This window comes from Ornithorhynchus anatinus, chromosome 19 (assembly GCF_004115215.2).
Source record: "Ornithorhynchus anatinus isolate Pmale09 chromosome 19, mOrnAna1.pri.v4, whole genome shotgun sequence".
Classification (NCBI taxonomy): domain Eukaryota; kingdom Metazoa; phylum Chordata; class Mammalia; order Monotremata; family Ornithorhynchidae; genus Ornithorhynchus; species Ornithorhynchus anatinus.
Window position 1 is genome coordinate 1,385,795 of NC_041746.1, and position 20,631 is coordinate 1,406,425.

At 50.7% G+C, this 20,631-nt stretch overlaps 1 protein-coding gene across 2 annotated transcripts in view; it reads right to left on the reverse strand.

The window, feature by feature from the left end:
* Window positions 1-20,631, reverse strand: part of LYST (lysosomal trafficking regulator) — a 104,358-nt gene that overhangs the window by 29,411 nt on the left and 54,316 nt on the right. The window contains exons 27-39 of one of the 2 annotated variants that reach the window (XM_029047006.1): window positions 19,290-19,456; window positions 18,505-18,657; window positions 15,293-15,454; window positions 14,445-14,636; window positions 12,780-12,958; window positions 10,988-11,194; window positions 7,833-8,006; window positions 6,652-6,728; window positions 6,345-6,533; window positions 4,170-4,315; window positions 3,975-4,071; window positions 3,322-3,383; window positions 305-360 (exon numbers count right to left, since the gene is read on the reverse strand). In XM_029047006.1, coding sequence (XP_028902839.1) covers window positions 305-360; window positions 3,322-3,383; window positions 3,975-4,071; window positions 4,170-4,315; window positions 6,345-6,533; window positions 6,652-6,728; window positions 7,833-8,006; window positions 10,988-11,194; window positions 12,780-12,958; window positions 14,445-14,636; window positions 15,293-15,454; window positions 18,505-18,657; window positions 19,290-19,456 — 1,861 coding nt within the window. The remainder of the gene's footprint in view (window positions 1-304; window positions 361-3,321; window positions 3,384-3,974; window positions 4,072-4,169; window positions 4,316-6,344; window positions 6,534-6,651; window positions 6,729-7,832; window positions 8,007-10,987; window positions 11,195-12,779; window positions 12,959-14,444; window positions 14,637-15,292; window positions 15,455-18,504; window positions 18,658-19,289; window positions 19,457-20,631) is intronic. The other variant, XM_029047008.1, reaches the window with a different exon arrangement.

Sequence of the window (20,631 nt, forward strand, 5' to 3'; positions counted from 1 at the left end):
AAGCTATTGTCTGCGAGAGGGGGAGCAGATGGAGACGGGAGAAAGAGCGGGCTTAGATTTCCCCGGGAGGATTGTGGAGCAACTTTTCCCCAGTGGGACTGGAATCAGTGGTCTAGGAAGGTGAGACAGACCCACTCTGTGGAGATTTTAAAGGAGAGAGACAGGGCCGGTTCTGGGCCGGTCGGCCCGGCTGCCCCCCGGCCCGAGGACTGGGCTGGGTTGGATGGCTCCCGGCAGCCCGCTCTATCCCCAATTCGGTTTTCCTTCCCAAAGTCTACAGAATGAGCTAAGAGTCCGTACTTACCGAGCTGTCAATCGTGTCGGAAGCATTGTCCTCCACAAAATACATTCCGCATTTGCCTGCAGAAAATCGTTTGAAAGGAATGCTATTGGAGGAGGAAAACACAAACAGCAGCATTTCCCTGTGGCGGTCTTTAGGGGTCTAAATTTGGGTATTTTGAGTGCAGTATTTCTTCAGGAGATTGAATTTTTTTTAAAATGGCATTTGTTAAGCACTTACCGTCTGCCGGTACTGAGCGCTGGGGTAGATACAAACTAATCAGGTTGGACACAGTCCCTGTCTCACTTGGGGCTCACAATCTCAAACCCCATTTACAGATGAGGTAACTGAGGCACAGAGAAGTGAAGTGACTTGCCCACAGTCACACAGCTGACAAGTGGCGGAGCCTTAGAACCCAGGTCCTCCTGACTCCCAGCCCTGTGGTCTACTGACTAGGCCATGCCGCTTCTCTAGTTCAGGAATGTGTAACCTTAGAGAAGAAGTAATAATAATGATAATAATGTTGGTATCTGTTAAGCGCTTACTATGTGCAGAGCACTGTTCTAAGCGCTGGGTAGATACAGGGTCATCAGGTTGTCCCACGTGAGGCTCACGGTCTTAATCCCCATTGTACAGATGAGGTCACTGAGGCCCAGAGAAGTTAAGTGACTTGCCCACAGTCCACTGGGATCATGTAGGACCAGTGATCCTTAACCATAGGTGAGAGTGCTGAACTCCCAAAGAGAACCCTGACGAGTAGATGGGGGTTGGGGGTCCCCATTCCCAGGCGCCAGAACTGGGGGGGCCCCCGCAGGCAAAAGAAGCAGCGGGCCTAATGGAAAGAGCACAGGCCCGGAAGTCAGAAGATGCGGGTTCTGATCCCGGCTCTGCCACGTTTGCCGTGTGACCTTGGGGAAGTCATTTAACCTCTCTGTGCCTCAATTACCTCATCTGTAAAACTGGGGATTAAAATTGTGAGCTCCACGTGGGACAGGGACTGCGCCTGACCTGATTACCTTCAATCTACCCCCAGTACTCAGAAGAGCGCTTGGTACATAGTAAGCACTTAACAGACACCACAATGATAAGTCTGGCTCCGATTCCCACCGATGAGAGTTGACGCCCGAGGACGAGCGGCGGAGGGCGAAGCTGTAGGCCCCCGGCCTGGGGGCTCCTCCTCTACCTGAGCCGCGGGGTCTGGGGAGCGGCACCACCTCCCCCTCCTGCCTTCGCCGGGGCCAGGTCGGGCTCAAAGTCGGCACAGAGTCGGCGCCTGCCGTAGGCCGGGCGAGCCCGAGGGCGGCCCGGTGCCGTCCGTCACCACTACCAGGGAAACAAATCAAAAACACCTCCCGCCGAAGGTCCAGTAATCTCCGTTCTGCCAGAGAGCCTGCTTCCAAGCCCGCGTTTTGGGTGGTACGCGAGGGAGGCATCACGGGGCATTCTTCCGACACCACACGTCTGGACGTGCAGCGTGGCACGGGAGGCTGTGGGGCACCCGTGTGCGCTGTTCGACCCGGAGCGAGTATTGCAGCATGAGTTTTATTCAACGTAGGGTTTCATTATTATTATTATCTTCATATTTGTTAAGTGCTTACTACGTGTCCGGCACTGTTCTAAGCACTGGGGTAGGCACAAGTCAGTCAGGTTGGACACGGTCCCTGTCCCATATGGGGCTCACAATCTGATCAATCCATCGATGGCTTCTGGACAACCGGGGGGATAGTGCTCTGCAGACCATCGGCTCAAATGTCGCTCGGTGACTAGTGGAAAGCGCTAATTCTGTGTACCGAACCGGGAGGCTGGAAGGTAAGGGTGATTCATGAGGATATTTAAAATGCTGGTGTTTTGTTTTTTTTTTTTTAAACAAAAAACAACAACACAAAAAACCTTTTGTGCTTAGAAAGGCTCATGTTGACTGAGAAAGATCTTTAATTACTGGGGCATTCGTGGGGTGTGCTCACTCTGTTTAGTTCAACGAACGTCTTCCCAAAAGTAATAACCTTACTGAAGGAAGGTCTTCGATACGACATATGCAATTTACGCCCCAATAACTAATCTTTGATGTCCCAGATCTAAATCAGCACACCACGAAGGAATGTTTGGAGCATGTAATGTGCACCCATGCGAAGAGAGAATATTCACTCTGCCCCTCCAGGCCCAGTAAGCTATTCCGGTGTGTGATTCAGACAACAGGGAATCTGTCCTCGCCCTCATGATTCCCCTGCATTGGAGAACTATTAAAGCAAAATGAGTTGGGTGGGATGATTCCAAAAATACACTCCCCAATTCAGGTCTCAACAACAACAAGGAAAAGGAGAAGGGAAGCAGCATGACCTAGTGGAAAAAGAGCAGGCCCGGGATCTGGTTCTAATCCCAGATCTGCCACTTGTCTGCTGTGTGATCCCGGGCATGTCCTTTCACTTCTCTGGGCCTCAGTTATCTCACCTAGAAAATGGGGATTCAGATTAGTGAGCCCTATGTGGGACATGGACTGTGTTTAATATGATTACCTTTGTATCTACCCCAGTGCTAAATACGGTGCCTGGCGCATAGTAAGTGCTTAACAAATACCATTACAAAAAAATAAAGGCCTGGCTTTTTTCCGGCTCTGCCAATTGCTTGCTGTGTGGTCTTGGACAAGTCAGTTCTCTCCCCTAACTGTAAAACGGGAATTGAATACCTGCCCTCCCTCCTGTTTAGACTAGGGGCCCCATGTGGTTCGGGGACTGTGTCCGACCTGATTAACTGCATCTACCCCAGTGCTTAGAACAGTGCTTGACACACCGTAAGCGCTAAACAAATACCATAAAACAATTAAAAAAAAAAAGGGGGGAGAAGGGTGGGAGGGCACCTATCATTTTTCTGGAAAGAAGTCTACCATCTTCTATCTACCCCAAGCTTAGCCCAGATCTTGACACGTAAGAAGCCTTATATATGTACATGAAATTACTACAGAACTAACATAACTTACTGATGTACTCAAATACATATATATATATATATATATGTATGTATTTCATCATTAAAGTTCTACTTACCCAGTAACAATTCACCAGCCGTCTCTCTAGATGGAGCCACGCTGATACAGCGTCGATTTACTCTGCAAACACACAATCGGAATCTTACCCATCTCGGATGGCTTTCCTGAAGAGCCCGGCACTTTGATTGGGAAAAAACCACTGTGGGTAGGGAATGTGTCTGTTTATTGTTCTACTGTACTCTCCCAAACGCTTAGGACAGTGCTCTGCACACAGTAAGCGCTCAATAAATATGAATAAACAAACTGGGTCGCGGAGTTGACCACAGCACACTAGTGTCTTGTGGGAAGAGAAGGATTCCCTTCTCTAACCCCGTGATTTCCTAGCCTCAATTCTCCCCTCCCTGAATGAGGGTGGCTGGTTTTTCCCCCTCATAGAAGGATATCTGTGGTCACACGACGCTCCACCCGGGCTAATGGGGGCCTGCAGAGACTAATGTGGCCAAGGGATGACAAGAAGTTGGCTCTCCAGTGGCTCTGCCTCTGTGACCGGATGTCCCATCCTCTCTTCCCCTTCTTTCCTACCCAAAAATGTCCTTTCACAAAAAGGCCACTCCTGTTGTGACAAAGAGGCTCAAGCACTAGAGATGACTGTGCAACCTTCAAAAAAAAATCCCCAATGTAATGTACCGGTCATAATAGATCCGCGTTTACCTTATAGATTCACTAGCGGCTTTATCTTTCACAGTAGAGGAGAAAGAGGAATGGATTTTGTCCTCAAAGAGGTAAGACAGGGGCGGTTTAACCACATCTGTTGGAGAAAGGAAAGGGAGAAGGGTCAACTGTTTCTCTCGGCTCCGGTGCGCGCCCGGGGCCGGGGAGGCCGACTGTCTAAGGGGCCGCCGTTACCTTCGGCTCTTTGCCGGTCTCTGAGCAGGTATTTGTTCGGGATCGTCAAGTAGCACCTCTGCAGGCGTCGCCTCTCCCGGTTCGGGCCTTCCGTGGGGTCCAACTGCCACGAGGTCGGGTAGCAGACGGGGTCGTACCAGAGGGCCCTGCGGGGAGACATCCAGGAAGACTTTCACGCCGTTGGTCCCGGGTGGCCTCCGACCGTTAGGCCCCTGAGGGGGCTTTACTTCGGCCACCCGTTGGGCGAGTCTCAGGCATTAATATACATAAATAAATGACAGTGCTCTGCACACAGTAAGTGCCCAATAAATACGACTGAATGGATGTCACCTGACACTCCTTTCCAGTTCTTCATTACCGCTCAGGTCACCGTCTCTCCTCTTTCACCCATTTCTAAGTGCTCGGTAAATACGCCTGCTTGATTCCATCCCTCGCTACCTTCCCGCCGCTAACGATGCCCCTTCCCGTGGCTGGGAATGGAGCCCGTAGCTGGTTGCCAAAATAGCCCCGCCTTTCTGGGGTCTTCTGTTTCTTCACACCTCTGAGGGAGAGGCTGTGCCCCGGAGTTTATCGGGGTGCCCATCAGTTCTGGGAGGGAGCTGAGGCGGAGCCAGGGACTAAAAGGTGGGGAGAGGGAGCGAGAAAGTTGGAAACTTGGCGAGGCGGGAAAGGCGAGGATAGGACCTGGGAGGAAATTTATTGTTTTCCGAGGGAGGGGGAGAGGATGGGAGAGAAGCAGAAAGGGGGTGCAGACTAGAGAGCAGGGAGAAGGAGAAGACGCCTAATAACGAGGCAGTCAGTCCTCTCTTCCCGCCACCATCCAGCAGCATCAATGATAGGTGAGGCTCAATCACTGAGAATGCTCTCTCCAATAATGCATTTACTCATTAGTGCTCATTTATCTCTCAGTATTAGAGCAGATACAGGACTTGAAAGCCATGTTTGAGATAGTCTCCGCTTCAAAATGGACCACTCTGCTTTTACACTCCAGCTCTGAGCGTCAACAGCCTTTTTTTTTTTTTTTTTTTTAAAGTACTGGAGTTCGGATTACACACTGTGCTTCTGTAGTGTTCAGATCATGATTCCCAAACCGATTCAGGATATTTCCTAAAAAAAAAAAACAAAAAAACCCTGCCTCTTCTCGGCTGAAATTCAAACCTCTCCTTCTCTTCCATTTTATTCTATAAATAAAAACACGGGTCCCATTAAATGGAATAGTTCCAGAGGTTCCCAAAGCTTTCTCGAGGAGCAGGGATCCCATCGGTTTTCAAAGCTTCAGAGTTGAGCTTTGAAGGAGAGAGGGGCTTCGGCCCCTGTGAAGTTCTGTGGTCGCATTCGACATGAGGACGAACTCATAACTAGAAAAGCAGCGTGGCCTGGTGGAAAGAGCTCGGGTCTGGGAGTGAGAGGACCTGGGGTCTAATCCCAGCTCTGCCACTTGCCTGCTGGGTGACCCCGGGCAAGTCACTTCACTTCTCTGGGCCTCGGTTACCTCACCTTAATCACGGGGATTGAGACCGTGAGCCCCTTGCGGGACACGGACCGTGCCCCACCTGATTAGTAGTATAATAATTATAATATTTGTTAAGCAATTACTACGTGCCAAGCACTGTTCCACCCCAACATTTAGTATAGTGCCGAGCACACAGTATGCGCTTAACAAATACCATTAAAAAGGAAAAATCACCCAGTGCTGGAAACCCGCCATCACACAGGATTGGTGTTTCACTGTCCGGGATGCTTTGAGGGCCCAGGGCATCCTGCCAGTCCTGTCGCTTAGTAGAGTGCTCGGCACACGGTGTGCGCTCAATAAAAAGCAGCATTGCCTAACGGCTAGAGCCCGGGCATGGGAGTCAGAAGGATCTGAGGTCCGGCGCTTAGTAAACTGCCCGGCATATAGTAAGCGCTTAACAAATTCCATTATTATTACTATTATTCGTCTAATCCTGGCTCCACTACTTTTGTCCTGGGTGACTCTGGGCGAGTCACTTCACTTCTCCGTACCTCAGTTCCCTCACCTGTATAACGGGGATTAAGATGGTGAGCCCCATGTGGGACAGGGACTGGGTCCAGCCTGATTGACTTCTATCTACCCCGGCGCCTGGCACATAGTAAGCGCTTAACGAATACCGTGAAAAAAATGAAGTGAATACGGCTGACGGATCGATCACCGACCTGTCGTGGGTGAGCTGCTGGATCATCTCTTGCCAGTGCCTGCTGGCGCTCAAGTCGACTTTATACATCCCCCTGATATGCTGGATCACCTTCTTCCTCTCGATTCCCTGAGACAGAGACACTGCTTGCGTGATGTCCGCGGCTACTTTGGAGATATCCTTTGACTTGCCCTCCAGGCGCTGAAAGAGACTGGGCCGGGAGGGGCGGGGGAAACGGTGGTGACGGGAGTGAGGAGTACAAAATGCTGAAATTAAGGAACGAGGGAGGCCGGCTGAGGCGGACCGCTCTGAGCTGGCTTCCGGCTCACCTGTGTTGGTTGTTGGAGACGGTCTTCTGCCAAGCGGCTTTACTCACTTCTTCCTCTGCTTCAAGCTTCTTCTGCTCCTGAAACAATTTGGGGGGTGGTTATTTGCTTTCCGAGGAAATAACTGAGAACGTTCTGCTTAGCCAGCGCATCCTTGGGGTCTGACAGGAGGAACCTGAACGAGAGCGGGACAGGAGGCCCGAACAGGCCGCTGCTTTGAAGCCGACCGTGTTCAGCCAAGGGACCCCGCTGACTCAGCCAGTCGCTGCATGTCACCTCATCCTCTTCCCAAGAGGACGGGGGAGAGAACAGAAAGCGAGTCGTTAAACCCATCACCCGCTGGCACCAGGACCGATGTACTCGGGTTGAGAAGCAGCGTGGTTCAGTGGATAGAGCCCGGGTCTGGCAGCCGGCAGAACCTGGGCTTGAATCCCAGCTCTGCCACTTGTCTGCTGCGTGCGACCCTGGGCGAGTCACTTCACTTCTCCGTGCCTCAGTTCTCTCTTCTGGAAAAAGCCGCGAGTCCCCTGTGGGACAGTGTCTGTTGCCAACCTGATTAACTTGTATCCTCCCCAGCCCTCAGAAGTGTGCCCGGCACATAGTAAGCGCTCACCAAAGCGCATTAAAAAAAAAAATCGGAACACTCGCGGTGACCCTCAGACGGCACCAACGCGCCCACACATCTCAGTTCATTCATTCATTCAACGGTATTTACTGAGCGCGTACTATGTGCAGAGCACTGAACTAAGCGCTTGAAATGGACAATTCGGCAACAGAGAGAGACAATCCCCGCCCGATGACCGGCTCACAGTCTAAATGGGGGAGACAGACGGCAAAGCAAAACAGAACAAGACAAAAACAAGACATCATCATCGTGATAAACAGAATCAAGGGGATGTACACCTCATTAACAAAATAAACAGGGTAATAAATAATATATACAAATGAGCACAGTGCTGAGGGGAGGGGGAAAGGGGAGGAGAGGGAAAGGGGGCTCAGTCTGGGAAGGCCACTTGAAGGAAGTGAGCTCTCAGGAGGGTTTTGAAGAGGGGAAGAGAGTTATTCAAAATGAGGTAGGCGGGCAGCATATCGTACACAAAAACGGACAGACGATTGGCATATTCGTTTGAGTTCATCCCGTGGAATCCCCTTAGAAGCCATCGTGCTTATTTGTTCCGACCCACCTCTTTTACCACCTTGGTGAAGTCTTTCGGAGGGGCGCCGGGAGGAATGCATTTATGGCCACATCCTTTCACGGCGCTCAAAAGCATTTCTGCTGTGGCCAGTTCCTCTTCCGTCACTTCGTCTCGGTGGGCGTGCATCAGCTCGTATAAATACAGGGCTAGCTTGGGCCCGTGCTGAAAGAGGAGGGCAAAGCGATGATCCCGTTGCCGAGAACCACGGCTTTTTGGGTCGCCGGGGGGCTCACGGTCTTAATCCCCATTTTACAGATGAGGTCACTGAGGCACAGAGAAGCGAGGTGACTTGCCCAAAGTCACACAGCTGACAAGTGGAGGAGCTGGGATTAGAACCCTCGAACCTCTGACTCCCAAGCCCGGGCTCTTTCCACCACGCCACGTTGCTTCGTGTATATTCTGAGCAGGTACTTAGTAATACCAATAATATTTATAAGAGTGCTGGAAATCCCCAGTGAGCAAGTGCTAAGCTCCAGGACCACAACTGTCTGAAACAAGGAGATGTGAGGTTTCTTCTCCTCATCCCTGCCCTCGTGTTTGTCTCGATCCAGAAGACTACAGGACTTTGAGCCAGAATTCTGCCCTGAAGATCATAGGAAGTTGTTCCACCACGGCAAAACATCTCCTTAGAGCTAACTGTCCACCATCATAAGAAAAAAAAAAAATCATGGTGAATTTGACTTGGAAATTCAAACCATTTAAAATTCAAGGGCTTCAATTTCCATTTGGTGAACGTCCTTCTAAGGTCACTGCCTCTAGGAAGGGCATTTTAAAGCCTGCACCAGTAAACAATTCGGAGAAATCTCTGGAAATCAGTCCCGAAGGGTCGTTCAACGCTTGCTACAGACATTCCCGGGCTAAAACTAGTTCGGAGATTTCAGATGTGAATCCTATTCTAGGTAGGCAATCTGAGTTGAATGTTATTTACCATTTTACATTTTTGTTGACATAAACATATTAAAAAGGATTGAATCATTTCCCAGATGAGCAGAAGATGAACATATGCAATGGAGAAAACAGCAACATCCATGTTTAATGAAACACGACAAATTAAGTAAGAGCCAGCTGCTCTCTGGCCAGACGAGATGCGGGGACAGAAGCGTTAGGAGGAGAATGAATGCCTGCCAAATTGGCAAACTGAGAAAGATCCCAAATGACTAGGATATTTTTCAGCTAAGAAATCAGTGTGCTTCATGAGCTCGGAAACATTAAATCATTGCTTAGTGAAATCCAATCTCCAGTCCTTAAAAAAAAAAAAAAGGTTCTAGAGAGCCTTCTGGTGGATTAGAATTGCTTCCCAAACTCCTACTTCACATTTATATTACATATTTTTTCTTCCATAGCTCTTTCATACGCTGCCAATTATTCTCCTAAAGGCCTCGTGAGGTCGGCAGGGGGCTGCCATTATTCTTCCCACTTCACTATGGAGAAAGCGCATTTGATGTGGAAAGAGTTGACGTACTTCAAATTCGGGTCTCATCAGTGAAACCCCAGTTTAGGAAATCCCCAAAATAACTCCTCCTCGGTACAACGCACTGCACCCGGGGAGGGTACTCAATAAGTACCAGTACTAACGACTGATGAAAGCACTGGTCTCCCCAGTTTGGCCTCTGTGGGTTTGGTGACGGGGGATTCCTCAGGAAACTCGTCCTACAAGCCTTCCCTGGCTAAGCCCTCCTTTCCTCTTCTCCCGCTCCCTTCTGCGTCGCCCTCATTTGCTCCCTTTACTCATCCCTCCTTCAACCCCACAGCGCTTACATACGTATCTGTAATTTATTTATTTCTCTTAATGTTCTAATCTCTAGAGTGTAAGCTCGCGGCGGGCAGGGAATGTATCTACCAACTCTGTTATACGGTTCTATTGGACTCTCCCAAGTCCTCAGTACAGAGCTCTGCATAGAGTAAGCGCTCAATAAATACCCACTGGTGGACTGACCAAGGACCCATGCCGTCCTTCACCTTTCCCGCATACCTTGAGGACGGGGAACGCATCCGCCAACCCTGTGGGACTCTTCCAAGCGCTCAGTACAGTGCTCTGCCCTCGGTGACTACCACCGACCGTCGGATGGATAGCTCCATCCTTCCGTTTGCGGGGTCAAAGCAAACTCTTCAGCAAATCTCTTCTCTACGGCCCTCCCCGTTATCCACTGTCGCTTTATTTGAGGCTGCGGCATATCGCTGTTAACCCGGCAGTGGGGCGAGGGTCCGCAGGCAGCTGAGCGGAACACGTTTTAACGGAAATTCATTAGATAAAGAAACCACGTTCGCCACGCTGTGGCCGCCGGCCCATTTCTCAGCTGAGGCGATCCGTCGGTTCCCCGGAACTGTGTGTGTCTTGAAAACCTGCCCTATCGGCCATCTCTACGAGAGCAGCGTGGCTTAGTGGATAGAGCCCTGGGCCTGAGAGTCGGAAGAACTGGGCTCCGAGCCCGGCACCACCACGTGTCTGCCGGGCGACTTCTGGGCCAGTCACTTTGCTTCTCTGGGCCTCAGTTCCCTAATCAGGAAAACGAGGATTGAGAGGGTGGAAAAGGGATTACGTCCAACTGGCTAAACTTGTATGTAGACAAGCAGCGTGGCTCTGTGGCAAGAGCCGGGGCTCGGGAGTCAGAGGTCGTGGGTTCTAATCCCGGCTCCGCCATTTATCAGCTGTGTGATTTGGGGCAAGTCACTTCACTTCTCTGGGCCTCAGTTACCTCATCTGGAAAATGGGGATGAAGACTTTGTGAGCCCCACATGGGACAACCTGATGACCTTGTATCCATCCCGGCGTTTAGAACAATGGTTGGCACATGGTAAGCGCTGGACAAATACCATCATCACTATCATTATTATTATTATGACTCCGGCCAACCGTGGGGTCAAACGAAGCAATGAACGCAAAGCATCCCGGATGCCAAGGGACTACCGTACTAATCCCCATCCTCAGAGCGTGTTTATTCAACTGTACCCTCTATTATTCATTTTCATTAGTCTGCCGTAAGTTTTCTTTTACGTCTGCTCCAACTATCACAGCGTGAGCCCCTCGCTGGGCAGGGAATGTGTCGCTTTTCTATTTCGTATCTTCCAGGCACCTCGGTACAGTCCGCCGCGTCCAGTAGGTGCCCGGTAAACGGTACCGACGCTATTATTAGGCTACTCACTTGCAAAGTCGGACTGAGGCACTCTCGCAGAATTTCCTGAAGGTTCGGTTCGCGCGCCATCTCCAGAACCTCCGTCCTCTCCCGTAGGGAGCGGGCCGGCGACGAAAGATGCACCAGGAATCTTCCGAGCTGCACTCGGAATGTATCCTTACAGGTCCACAGAATTTTAGTCCACTGCTGCTTGAGGCTGCCGGTCCGACCGGAGACCTGGAATCGGACAAGGGGGCGGGGAGGGACCGTTGGGTGAGTCCTCTGGCTCCAGAACCCGGCCCTGCTCTAAAAAGAAGGAGGGAGGCCGTGCGGCCCAATGGGTAGAGCACGGGCCTGGGAGTCAGAAGGCCCTGGGTTTTGCCACCTGTCTTCTGGATGACCTCGGGTGAATCACTTCATTTCCTCTCTGCCTCAGTTATCTCATCTGTACAAGGGGACTAAGACTGTGAGCCCTATGTGGGACCTGAACTGTGTCCAACCTGATTAGGTTGTATCTACCCTAGTGCTCAGTACAGTGTCTGGCACACAGTAAGTGCTTAACCAAGGACCATGAAGAGACAAAAAAAATCAATACCAAGGGCTCAGTCACTCTATATTAAAATTCATTCATTCAGCCGTATTTACCGAGCGCTTTCTGTGTGCGGAGCACTTAAAATGGTGGAGTGAAACAGGGTCTAGGCAAGGGGAAGAGGGAAGGAAGTTCTGTGCAATTTTTTAGTGTTGAAGAAAGGGACATAACGGCAAAAAAAAATGAGATAGATGGTGAGAGCGCAAATTCATCGGCCACAGTAGAAAAATCCATATTCCCAAGGCAGTACTCCTACGGAATGACCATGTAATGGGCTTTACTGGAATGGTTCTAATTGGGCTGCCATGTGCACTCTACATCATTTTGATGCCTACAATCGCTTTAAGGAGAAGCCCTTACATTCATACCCGATCCAGGAGCAGCCATTAGCATGGGCGAGCTCCCTTTATTAAAGTCCATCCATTTAATGGCCTGCATTTCCACACAAATATTGCTGTCGCTATTAGGCAGTTTTCCCCAGCTTCGCTGACCACGGTTCACGGCGACATTGCCAAATGGGCCCCCGGTTCGCTATCAGACAAGCGATACAAACGCTTTAGGCCTTTTACCGAAGAACGAAAGGATGAGGCCGAGGAAAGTCTGCTTGGTACAGAGCATCGGGGAGAGGGGCAGGGAGACCTCTCCCTGGGTATGGAGGCGGGGAGTGGGTTAAGGGGAGAGAGGAGAGGAAAAAAAGAGGGCACTTCAACTTCCTGGGTTTAGTAGGGAGAAGAGGGACTTAAAGGTTGATTCTGGGAGATTTTCCCAGTGGGTTTTTCACCCGGGCAGGCAAAACCTTGGGAAAACAGACAAAATCCGTGTCCCAAACCCCCCGTTTACCCCCGAACCACCACGTTCGCTGTCGGAGGCTTAGATTCGGACACCCCCCCGGCAGAGAAGAGGAGCAGCACGGCTTAGCGGATAGAGCTCACGGGCCCGGAGGTCGGAAGAACCTGGGTTTTAATCCCAGCTCCGCCCCTTGTCTGCTGAGTGACCATGGGCAAGTCACTTCGCTTCTCTGTGCCTCCGTTCCCTCACCTTTAAAAGGCGGATTCAGACTGTGAGCCCGGGACGGGGACTGTGTGTGTCCAACCGGATTAGCTTGTACCTACCCCAGCGCTTAGAATCCCGCTCGACCCAGTAAATGCTGAAAAAATACCACCATTATCATTAGCAAGAGTAAAGGAAGGCTCGGCTCATAAAACAAACCAGAGAAACGCGAAAGCTACTTACAATGGACACCCTCGCTCCTTCCACCAAGGTTCTGAACATTTCTCTCTGAAATGGATTTGTCACATCGGGTTGCTCGTGATGAATTTCTTCGTCGGATTTTCCAACCCGGGCCGCTGAAGGTCCGCTCTGAGTTGCGGTCTCTGGTGTGCTCAGGATATCGATATAATCTGGGCTAAACTCTTTTAAATGAAAAGATGAAGGACAAAAATAGACAAGCTGATTGACATGTAACCTGGGCTAATGAATCGTAGGGCAGACCTGTAAGTACCACTGTTCCGAACGGAGACGCAACTGCAACGTAAACGTGACGTTAAATCAGATCATACTCCATCCTAATTATCTATTTCTTTTTGCAATGGTATTAAGTGCTCAAGCTCTGTGCTAAGCACTGGGGCAGATAAAAGATAATCAGATCAAACCCCGTTTCTGTTCTCCACGGGGCTCAAGATCTAAGAGGTAGGGAAAGGAAGTATCTAATCCACCATTTAACAGATGAGGAAACTGAAGCACAGGGAGGTTAAGTGACTTGTCCCAGGCTGTTCCTCTGAGTCCCAGTTACGCTCCCTCCTCTAGGCCACGCTGCCGGAGACCCGCTAATTTTACAGTCTAATGCAATTCTCAGAAATGAGCCTACTCCAAAATGGAACTGATAAGATCAAACCCCAAGGTCCTAGAGGAAACCAAAGATAGAGATCTAGGCTCTCTGTGTACTTAAGTTCTCTCAACCAGGCACCACCGGGTGTTAGGATGCGTCATTTTTGCAAGCTTTCGATGATAACAAATTCAGAGATGCGAGGTGAGATTTCTCTGCTCGAGCAAATCACCAAAAACACTGTGAATCTGACTGGGTTATCAAGTCTCTCGAGGCTACGATTCACAGGATACACCGACTTCAAGAATTTGAAAAACATACCCTCGATTCTTATTTCCTCGAGTTCCTTATAATAATGTTGGTATTTGTTAAGCGCTTACTATGTGCAGAGCACTGTTCTAAGCGCTGGGGTAGATACAGGGTCATCAGGTTGTCCCAAGTGAGGCTCACAGTTAATCCCCAATTTACAGATGAGGGACTGAGGCACAGAGAAGTTAAGTGACTTGCCCACAGTCACACAGCTGACAAGTGGCAGAGGTGGGATTCGAACTCATGATCTCTGACTCCCAAGCCCGGGCTCCTTCCACTGAGCCACGCCGCTACGCTTCTACATGCACATCTATCAGGAGGATTCGCGGGCGTAAAAATGGGCTGGTCACTCCAGGCCTATCCTCGGACAGTCTATCAAAAGGGGAAATCATCCGTTTCGGCCTCGGATCCTCCACCGTGCTTCCCGCCGACGCTGGGGATGACGGTTATCGCTCGGCAACTATGTCACTCATTCCCGCCTCGCTCGCTCTGAGAAGCTGATGACTAAATGATGAAAATAACCGGAGCCTCCATTAAACCAGGCCCCCTTGAACTGCCCTAAAAACGAGACACCCGCCTGCCGCTCGACAGAGTATTTTGCTGCAGCCCTTCAGGCCAGACCAACTGCTTGTCCACTGCCTTGGCAAAGCCCAAGGTTCAGACCTTAAAATGGCTCTGGGTTTGAATGGAGATCTGTCCTCGAACTCCGCTGCTCCTAACGTAGTCCCGGATGATAAAACGGAGAACTCGCGCTCGGGTCCTACCTTGGTAAATAAGCCTGTTAATTGCGAGAATCACGAGCCTCTGTAGCCTCTGGGCGAGTTCTGTTTCGGTGGCCCGGATAGGATTCTCTTGACTCATTTTCCGCTGCATCATCAGGTTGAGCTCATCGCTGGCCACCGAACGCATTTTCATCAGCAGGGACTCCGACTGAACGAGAGCAAACCTCCGAGGACCTGAAAGCATACGAATGCGAGCATTAAACGTGACGCATTGGCTGCTTCTCTTGTGTTTCGGGGGGGGGGGGGGGAGAGAATTTTATTGCAACTTTTCAGACTTACCAGGGCGGAAAAAAAAAATAAAAGCAAACACCCGATCACATTATCGTTTATTTAAAATCGAAGAGAAAGTGTAATTTCCTCTCTTCTTGGGGAAGTGCAACAGTGTTGTGACTTGAAAATTCAAGAATGAAAAAGGATGGTCTAAATAAAAATTTACTGAGGCCTGCCCAGGGTTTTCCGGGAATCTGATTCTTTCAACACTAAAGTTGGCCGACTTTTGTCGATATCTGGAGGGCCTTGAGAGAACACGTCACATCATTACTGTTTCACTTCCCTTGCGCTTACCGTTATCACCACAATGTGCTCCAAGCCTACCGTTATTATTTTAACCTCTATAGTGCAAGCACAGATAATTACCCATTAGAAGAAGTGCCGTTAGTGACCAAACCAGAATCCGGTTGCTGAAAAAGTGAGGCGATCGGAAAGGTGACGGGAAGCCGGGTGGGTTCCGAGCCGGGGGCCCGTGGAATTCGATCCCACGAAAGCATTTCCTGAGAAATGCTCCTTCGGATTCAACGGGTCTAAGGGGCCGCCCCCGCCCGGTACTGCACCTGATCTGGGAGGGTGAGCACACGAAGCAGCTCCGATGGGGAACGGAGGGGGTGAGTCCTGATTTAACACACTGAAGGAAAGGGGCGTCGCGAATTGTCCGGAGGAAGAGAAATGGCATCTTGGTAGGCGAGGAATAATGGAACCTTTCATTGCAATTGAACCTTCATTTTGAATAATTATTTAGGAAAAAAAACAACAGATATCACTTTTCTTCACCTGTCCTTATAAAGATTACTCATTCTTTCAATCATATTTATTGAGCGCTTACTGTGTGCAAAACACCGTACTAAGCGCTTGGGAGAGTACAGTACAACAACAGAGACATTCCCTGCCCACAGCGAGCTCCCAGTCTGGAAGGGGAGACAGACATTAATGTGTATAAGCAAATAAATTAAAGATATAGAAATGTGCACTACGGGGATGGGCAGGAGGATGAATGAAGGGAACGAGTCCGGGCGACGCAGAAGGGAGTGGGAGGAGGAGAGGAGGGCTTAATCAGGGAAGGCTTCTTGGGGGAGAAGGGCCTTCGAAAGGCTTTGCAGTCGGGGAGAGCAATTATCTGTCCGCTTGAGGCGGGAGGGCGTTCCAGGCCAGAGGTAGGATGTGGGCAAGAGGTTGGTGGTGAGATTGATGAGATGGAGGCACCGTGAGAAGGTCTGTATTAGAGGAACGAAGCGCGCGGGCTGGGTTACAGTAGGATGATTAGCGAGGTGAGGTAGGACTTGCGGGGGAGGTGATTGAGCGCTTTAAAGCCAACGGTGAGGAGATCACTCAGGGTTGGATATGACAACTAGTAAAACCATTTAGAAGGTTACAGAGCGCACAAAAAGACCCCCCCCCCCCGGATTATATTAGACTCTCTCAGTGATTCCCCCCTTCCCCACCGACCTCCGCCCCATCAGAAGGTAAGCTCCTTGCGGGCAGGGGATGTTTCACTTCATTATTCCCTACTGTCCAAGGCAAGAAGCAGCAGGGTCTAATGAAAAGAACACTGTTCTGGGAGACAGGAGACCTGGGCTCTAATCCCGGCTCTGCCACTTTTAATAATAATAATTATGGTATTTAAGGGCTTACTATGTACAGAGCACTGTTGTAAGCGCTGGGGTAGATTCAAGGTGATCAGGTTGTCCCACGTGGGGCTCACGTTTTTTAATCCCCATTTTTACAGATGAGGGAACTGAGGCACAGAGAAGCTAAGTGACTTGCCCAAGGTCACACAGCGGACAAGTGGCGGAGCCGGGATCAGAACCCACGACCTCTGACACTTCTGCTGCTGGACTCTGTGCAAGACCCTTTACCTTTCCTTTCCCTCAGCTGTAAAATGGGGATGAAATACCTGTTGTCCCTTGCCCTTAAACTGAGCCTTATGTGGAACAGGGACTGTGTCTGATCTACTTATACACAGTACATACTTAGTCCATATACTTAGTACATAGTAATAATAATAATCAATAATTATGCTATTTGTTAAGCGCTTACTATGTGCCAAGCACTGTTCTAAGCTCCAGGGTAGAGACAAGGAAATCAGGTTATCCCACATAGGGCTCACAGTCTTAATCCCCATTTTACAGATGAGGTAACTGAGGCACAGAGAAGTTAAGCACCTAACCCAAAGTCACACGACTGACAAGTGGCGGAGCCGGGACTAGAAGCCACAACCTCTGACCTCCAACGCCGGGCTCTTTCCACTAATAATAATACTTAGGGTATTTGTTAAGCGCTTACTACGTGCTGAGCACTGTTCTAAGTGCTGGGGTAGGTACAGGGTAGTCAGATTATCCCACGTGGGGCTCACGTTTTTTAAAATGAGGGAACTGAGGCCCAGAGAAGTTAAGTGACTTGCCCAAGGTCACAGGGCAGACAAGTGGCGGAGCCGGGATGAGAATCCATGTCCTCTGGCTCCCAGGCCCGGGCTCTTTCCACTGAGCCACGCTGCTTCCCAACTAAGGCACGCTGCAAAATAAATGATCTGTCTGTTCTAGTGTACTCTCCCAAGCGCGTAGTACAGTACTCAGCACACAGTAGGTGCTCAAAAAGTGCAAATGACTGGCTGAACACCACAATTATCATCACATTATAATTATCGTAATACTAACTGGGGACCTTTCTAGAAATAAGGCAGCCCGTTGTAGGCGAACTACTCGGGCCACGACGACAGACCTTGGAAATCGCGGCTGCGGCCGAAAACCAAAAAATCTCCGCGTAGGCGGTTTCGGAAGGACCGCTGGTCTTGCATCGCTCCCTGCAGTCATACGCGGAACGTGGCCGCCGTGAATTCTGCCACCCTTGATTACGGGCCACGGCGGTGCGCTTGTATTTTAAACGCACGGTGGGAGCGCTTTATGGTCTGGGCACTCAGGGAGGGCTAAATAATTCATCGCTTAGCGTCGGCAAACGAATCAAAGTGCTCTCGAATGTCCGTGGCGCCCCAGCCTCGCCCGGTGAGGTCGACCCCGGGACGCCTGAGACCGCATGTGTTATTTCACATCTTAACTCGAGTCCGCCGCGTGAACATTCCACGGTCCCAACGGCCGGCTCACGAGGCCGGGTCCGGAGGGGGGGCACTGGACTCTTCTGGATCATATCGGTTCCCCGGCTCCCACGGCGGAGACGGCTGAGAGGGAGCTCAGCCTGTCCGCCGTATTTACTGAGCGCTCCCTGTGCGCCGAGCACTGTACTAAGCGCTTGGGAGAGCACAATACAACAATAAACAGAAGCATTCCCGGCCCACAGCGAGCTTGCGGGCTAGAGGATGAGTTTACAGTCTCGAGGTCAGGGAAAGGCAGGGGCCTTGACACTTTTAACTCGAACCTGACAGTCTCTTCAGGGCCCCGTGCCTTTATTTGGGACACTTTAAGCCGGAGTTGTCACCTTGGGCACTTTGGGCATCCCAAGATACAGAACAAAGAGCGAGGACCCGGAGGAAGCTCGCAGTGGGAACGGGGAAGCTACTCCGGCTTAGGTACCAATGTCTTTGACTCATATTCATGCCTGCCTCCCCCTCTAGACTGTCAGCTCGCTGCGGGGAGGGAATGCGTCTGCTAATTCTGTTGTACAGTCCTCTCCCAAGCATTTAGTATAGTGCTCTGCCCATAGGAGCTCAAAAAAATACCACTGATTGACAGGGAACTTAAGGACAAACATAAAAAAAAAATTCCTTTTCCCGCCTTTTTCTTCATTGATCACGGGGCACTGGGGCTTCGTGACTCACCGGCAATGCTTTTCCGCTTTTGAAATATTGCATGATGGGGAGTGGAAGGGAACTGGAATGAATTGGTCAGGTTCTGGGTGTCTTGAGTTGAAGTGGTCTTGATAAAATTGACGGCCGCCTGGAGGACTCTAAACTGAAGTGCCACAGCCATGTCTGAAAACAACGAATCCATCGGTCAATCGGAGGCTTGCTACTGAGTGCTTACTGCGTGCAGAACATTGTACTGAGCGCTCAGGAGGGGACGATACCACAAACTTGGTAGAGATGGCACTACGATCTCCGCCCACTCTGCCGAGCGCTTACTTTAAGACTCGGAATTCAAAACCGCCCAGAGTCACGTTAGACGTACACCACCGAGAAACGTTAAAGAATTACGACCACACCGCCGCCGCTGGAATCAATCAGTTTTGGAAAAGGGGTTTTAATCCTCAGTTTAAGGCGTGAGCAGTAACTGACTCCCGTTTTTATCCTCTAAACTACGTGACGTTAAGTAAAATAAAAGCGCGCAGAGGTGCTGATCCATCACCTGGCAGGACCTGAGATCCAAATTACTGTGGGAGCAAAAAGGCTGGTTATTTTCCGGATCTAGAGGGAGGAATACGAAACCTCTCTAGGCACCGACACGAGAATCGGCTCGGGGGTCTGACCGACGAAGGAGGCTCTGGGAAGACTGGAATTAGCACCTTCAGTAAAAAGCCCCCCACCCCGAAGATAGGGAAAAGATCGGAATGCTCCAAAGCCATTTGCGATTATTACGGAGCTGAGAGAAAACCAAAAACTCTTACTTTGTGTCTTTTTGTTTTTACTGCTTTGAAGATATCCAAGGAGTATAATAAGGTCCTCAATTACCCGAAAATACTGTGGACCTGAGGAACTGCACGCGTGAATGGTGATGGCGACGAGGAGCTGTTGGATGTCGCAGACGAGTAACTTGTGGTCGTTCAGAGAAATGCTACGAACAGAAGTAGCGGATGTTAGCGGGGAGAGAAAAATCGCCCACGGGAGGGACGGCGAGTCGTCGGATCTACCTCGCACTAGGGACCGGACCGCGGAAAATGATCCTCGCCCCGTCGGTGGCTGAGGCTTCGGGCGAACGCCCCCGAGGGCGTTCGATCCGGGCCCTCGCTGGGTGGGGCTGGACCGAAGTCGGCTCGGTTCACCGAACCTGCGTCTCCCGGTCGGACGCCGCCCGGGTTACTACTTACCGGTGCCATTCCGGCCCGGAGCTGCTTCGTTGCTTTTCCCATCGCCCTCCTGGGTTAGAAGAACGCTTGAAGATCTTCCCCCCTTCCGGCCCCACGGCACTTACGTACCTAGCTGCCATTTATTTATTTCTATTACTGTCTCCCCGCCTCTCGACTGGAAGTGGGTTGTGGGCAGGGAATGGGTCTGTTTATTGCCGCATTGTACCCTCCCAAGTGCTCACCACAGGGCTCTGTACAGAGTCAGCGCTCAGAAAATAATACTGAATGAATGAACCAACAAATGTGAGTTGAAAAGCTTTCAACTTTTCCCAGAGTGGCATCCCGCTCAGGGCTGAAACCGAGATCGGGTTGGGGGGCTGTTTATAGCCCGTGAGAGAAGACGCCAGGGTCGGCACCCTGCCGCTCGTCAGGGGGTGAAGGAGCCCCCAAATTGGGCCCGCTCCCGCCGGAGACCCGACCCCACTCAGTCGGTCAGCCCGTCGTATTTACTGAGCGCCTACTGTGTGCCCTGTACTAAGCGCTTGGGAGAGTACAACAGACACGTTCTCTGTCCACAACAAGCTTACAGTTTAGTGGGGGAGAAATATATGAATATAAATAAATTACAGATATTTACACAAGTGCCGTTGGCCTGGGAAGGGGGGAATGGATAAAGGAAGCAAGTCAGGGAGACGCAGAAAGGAGGTGGAGAAAAAGAAAAGAGGGCTTAGGCGGGGAAGGCCTCCTTGAGGAGATGTGTCTTCAATAAAGCTTTGAAGGGTGGCGGGGGAGAATAACTGTCTGCTGGCTATCGTCCCCCCAGGGAGACACTGTCTTCTCCCCACTCCCCGACCGGAGAAACAACGTTGCCCGGTGGTTACAACAGAAGCCTGGGTGTCGGAAGGACCTGGGTTCTCATCCCGGCTCCTCCACTTGTCTGCTG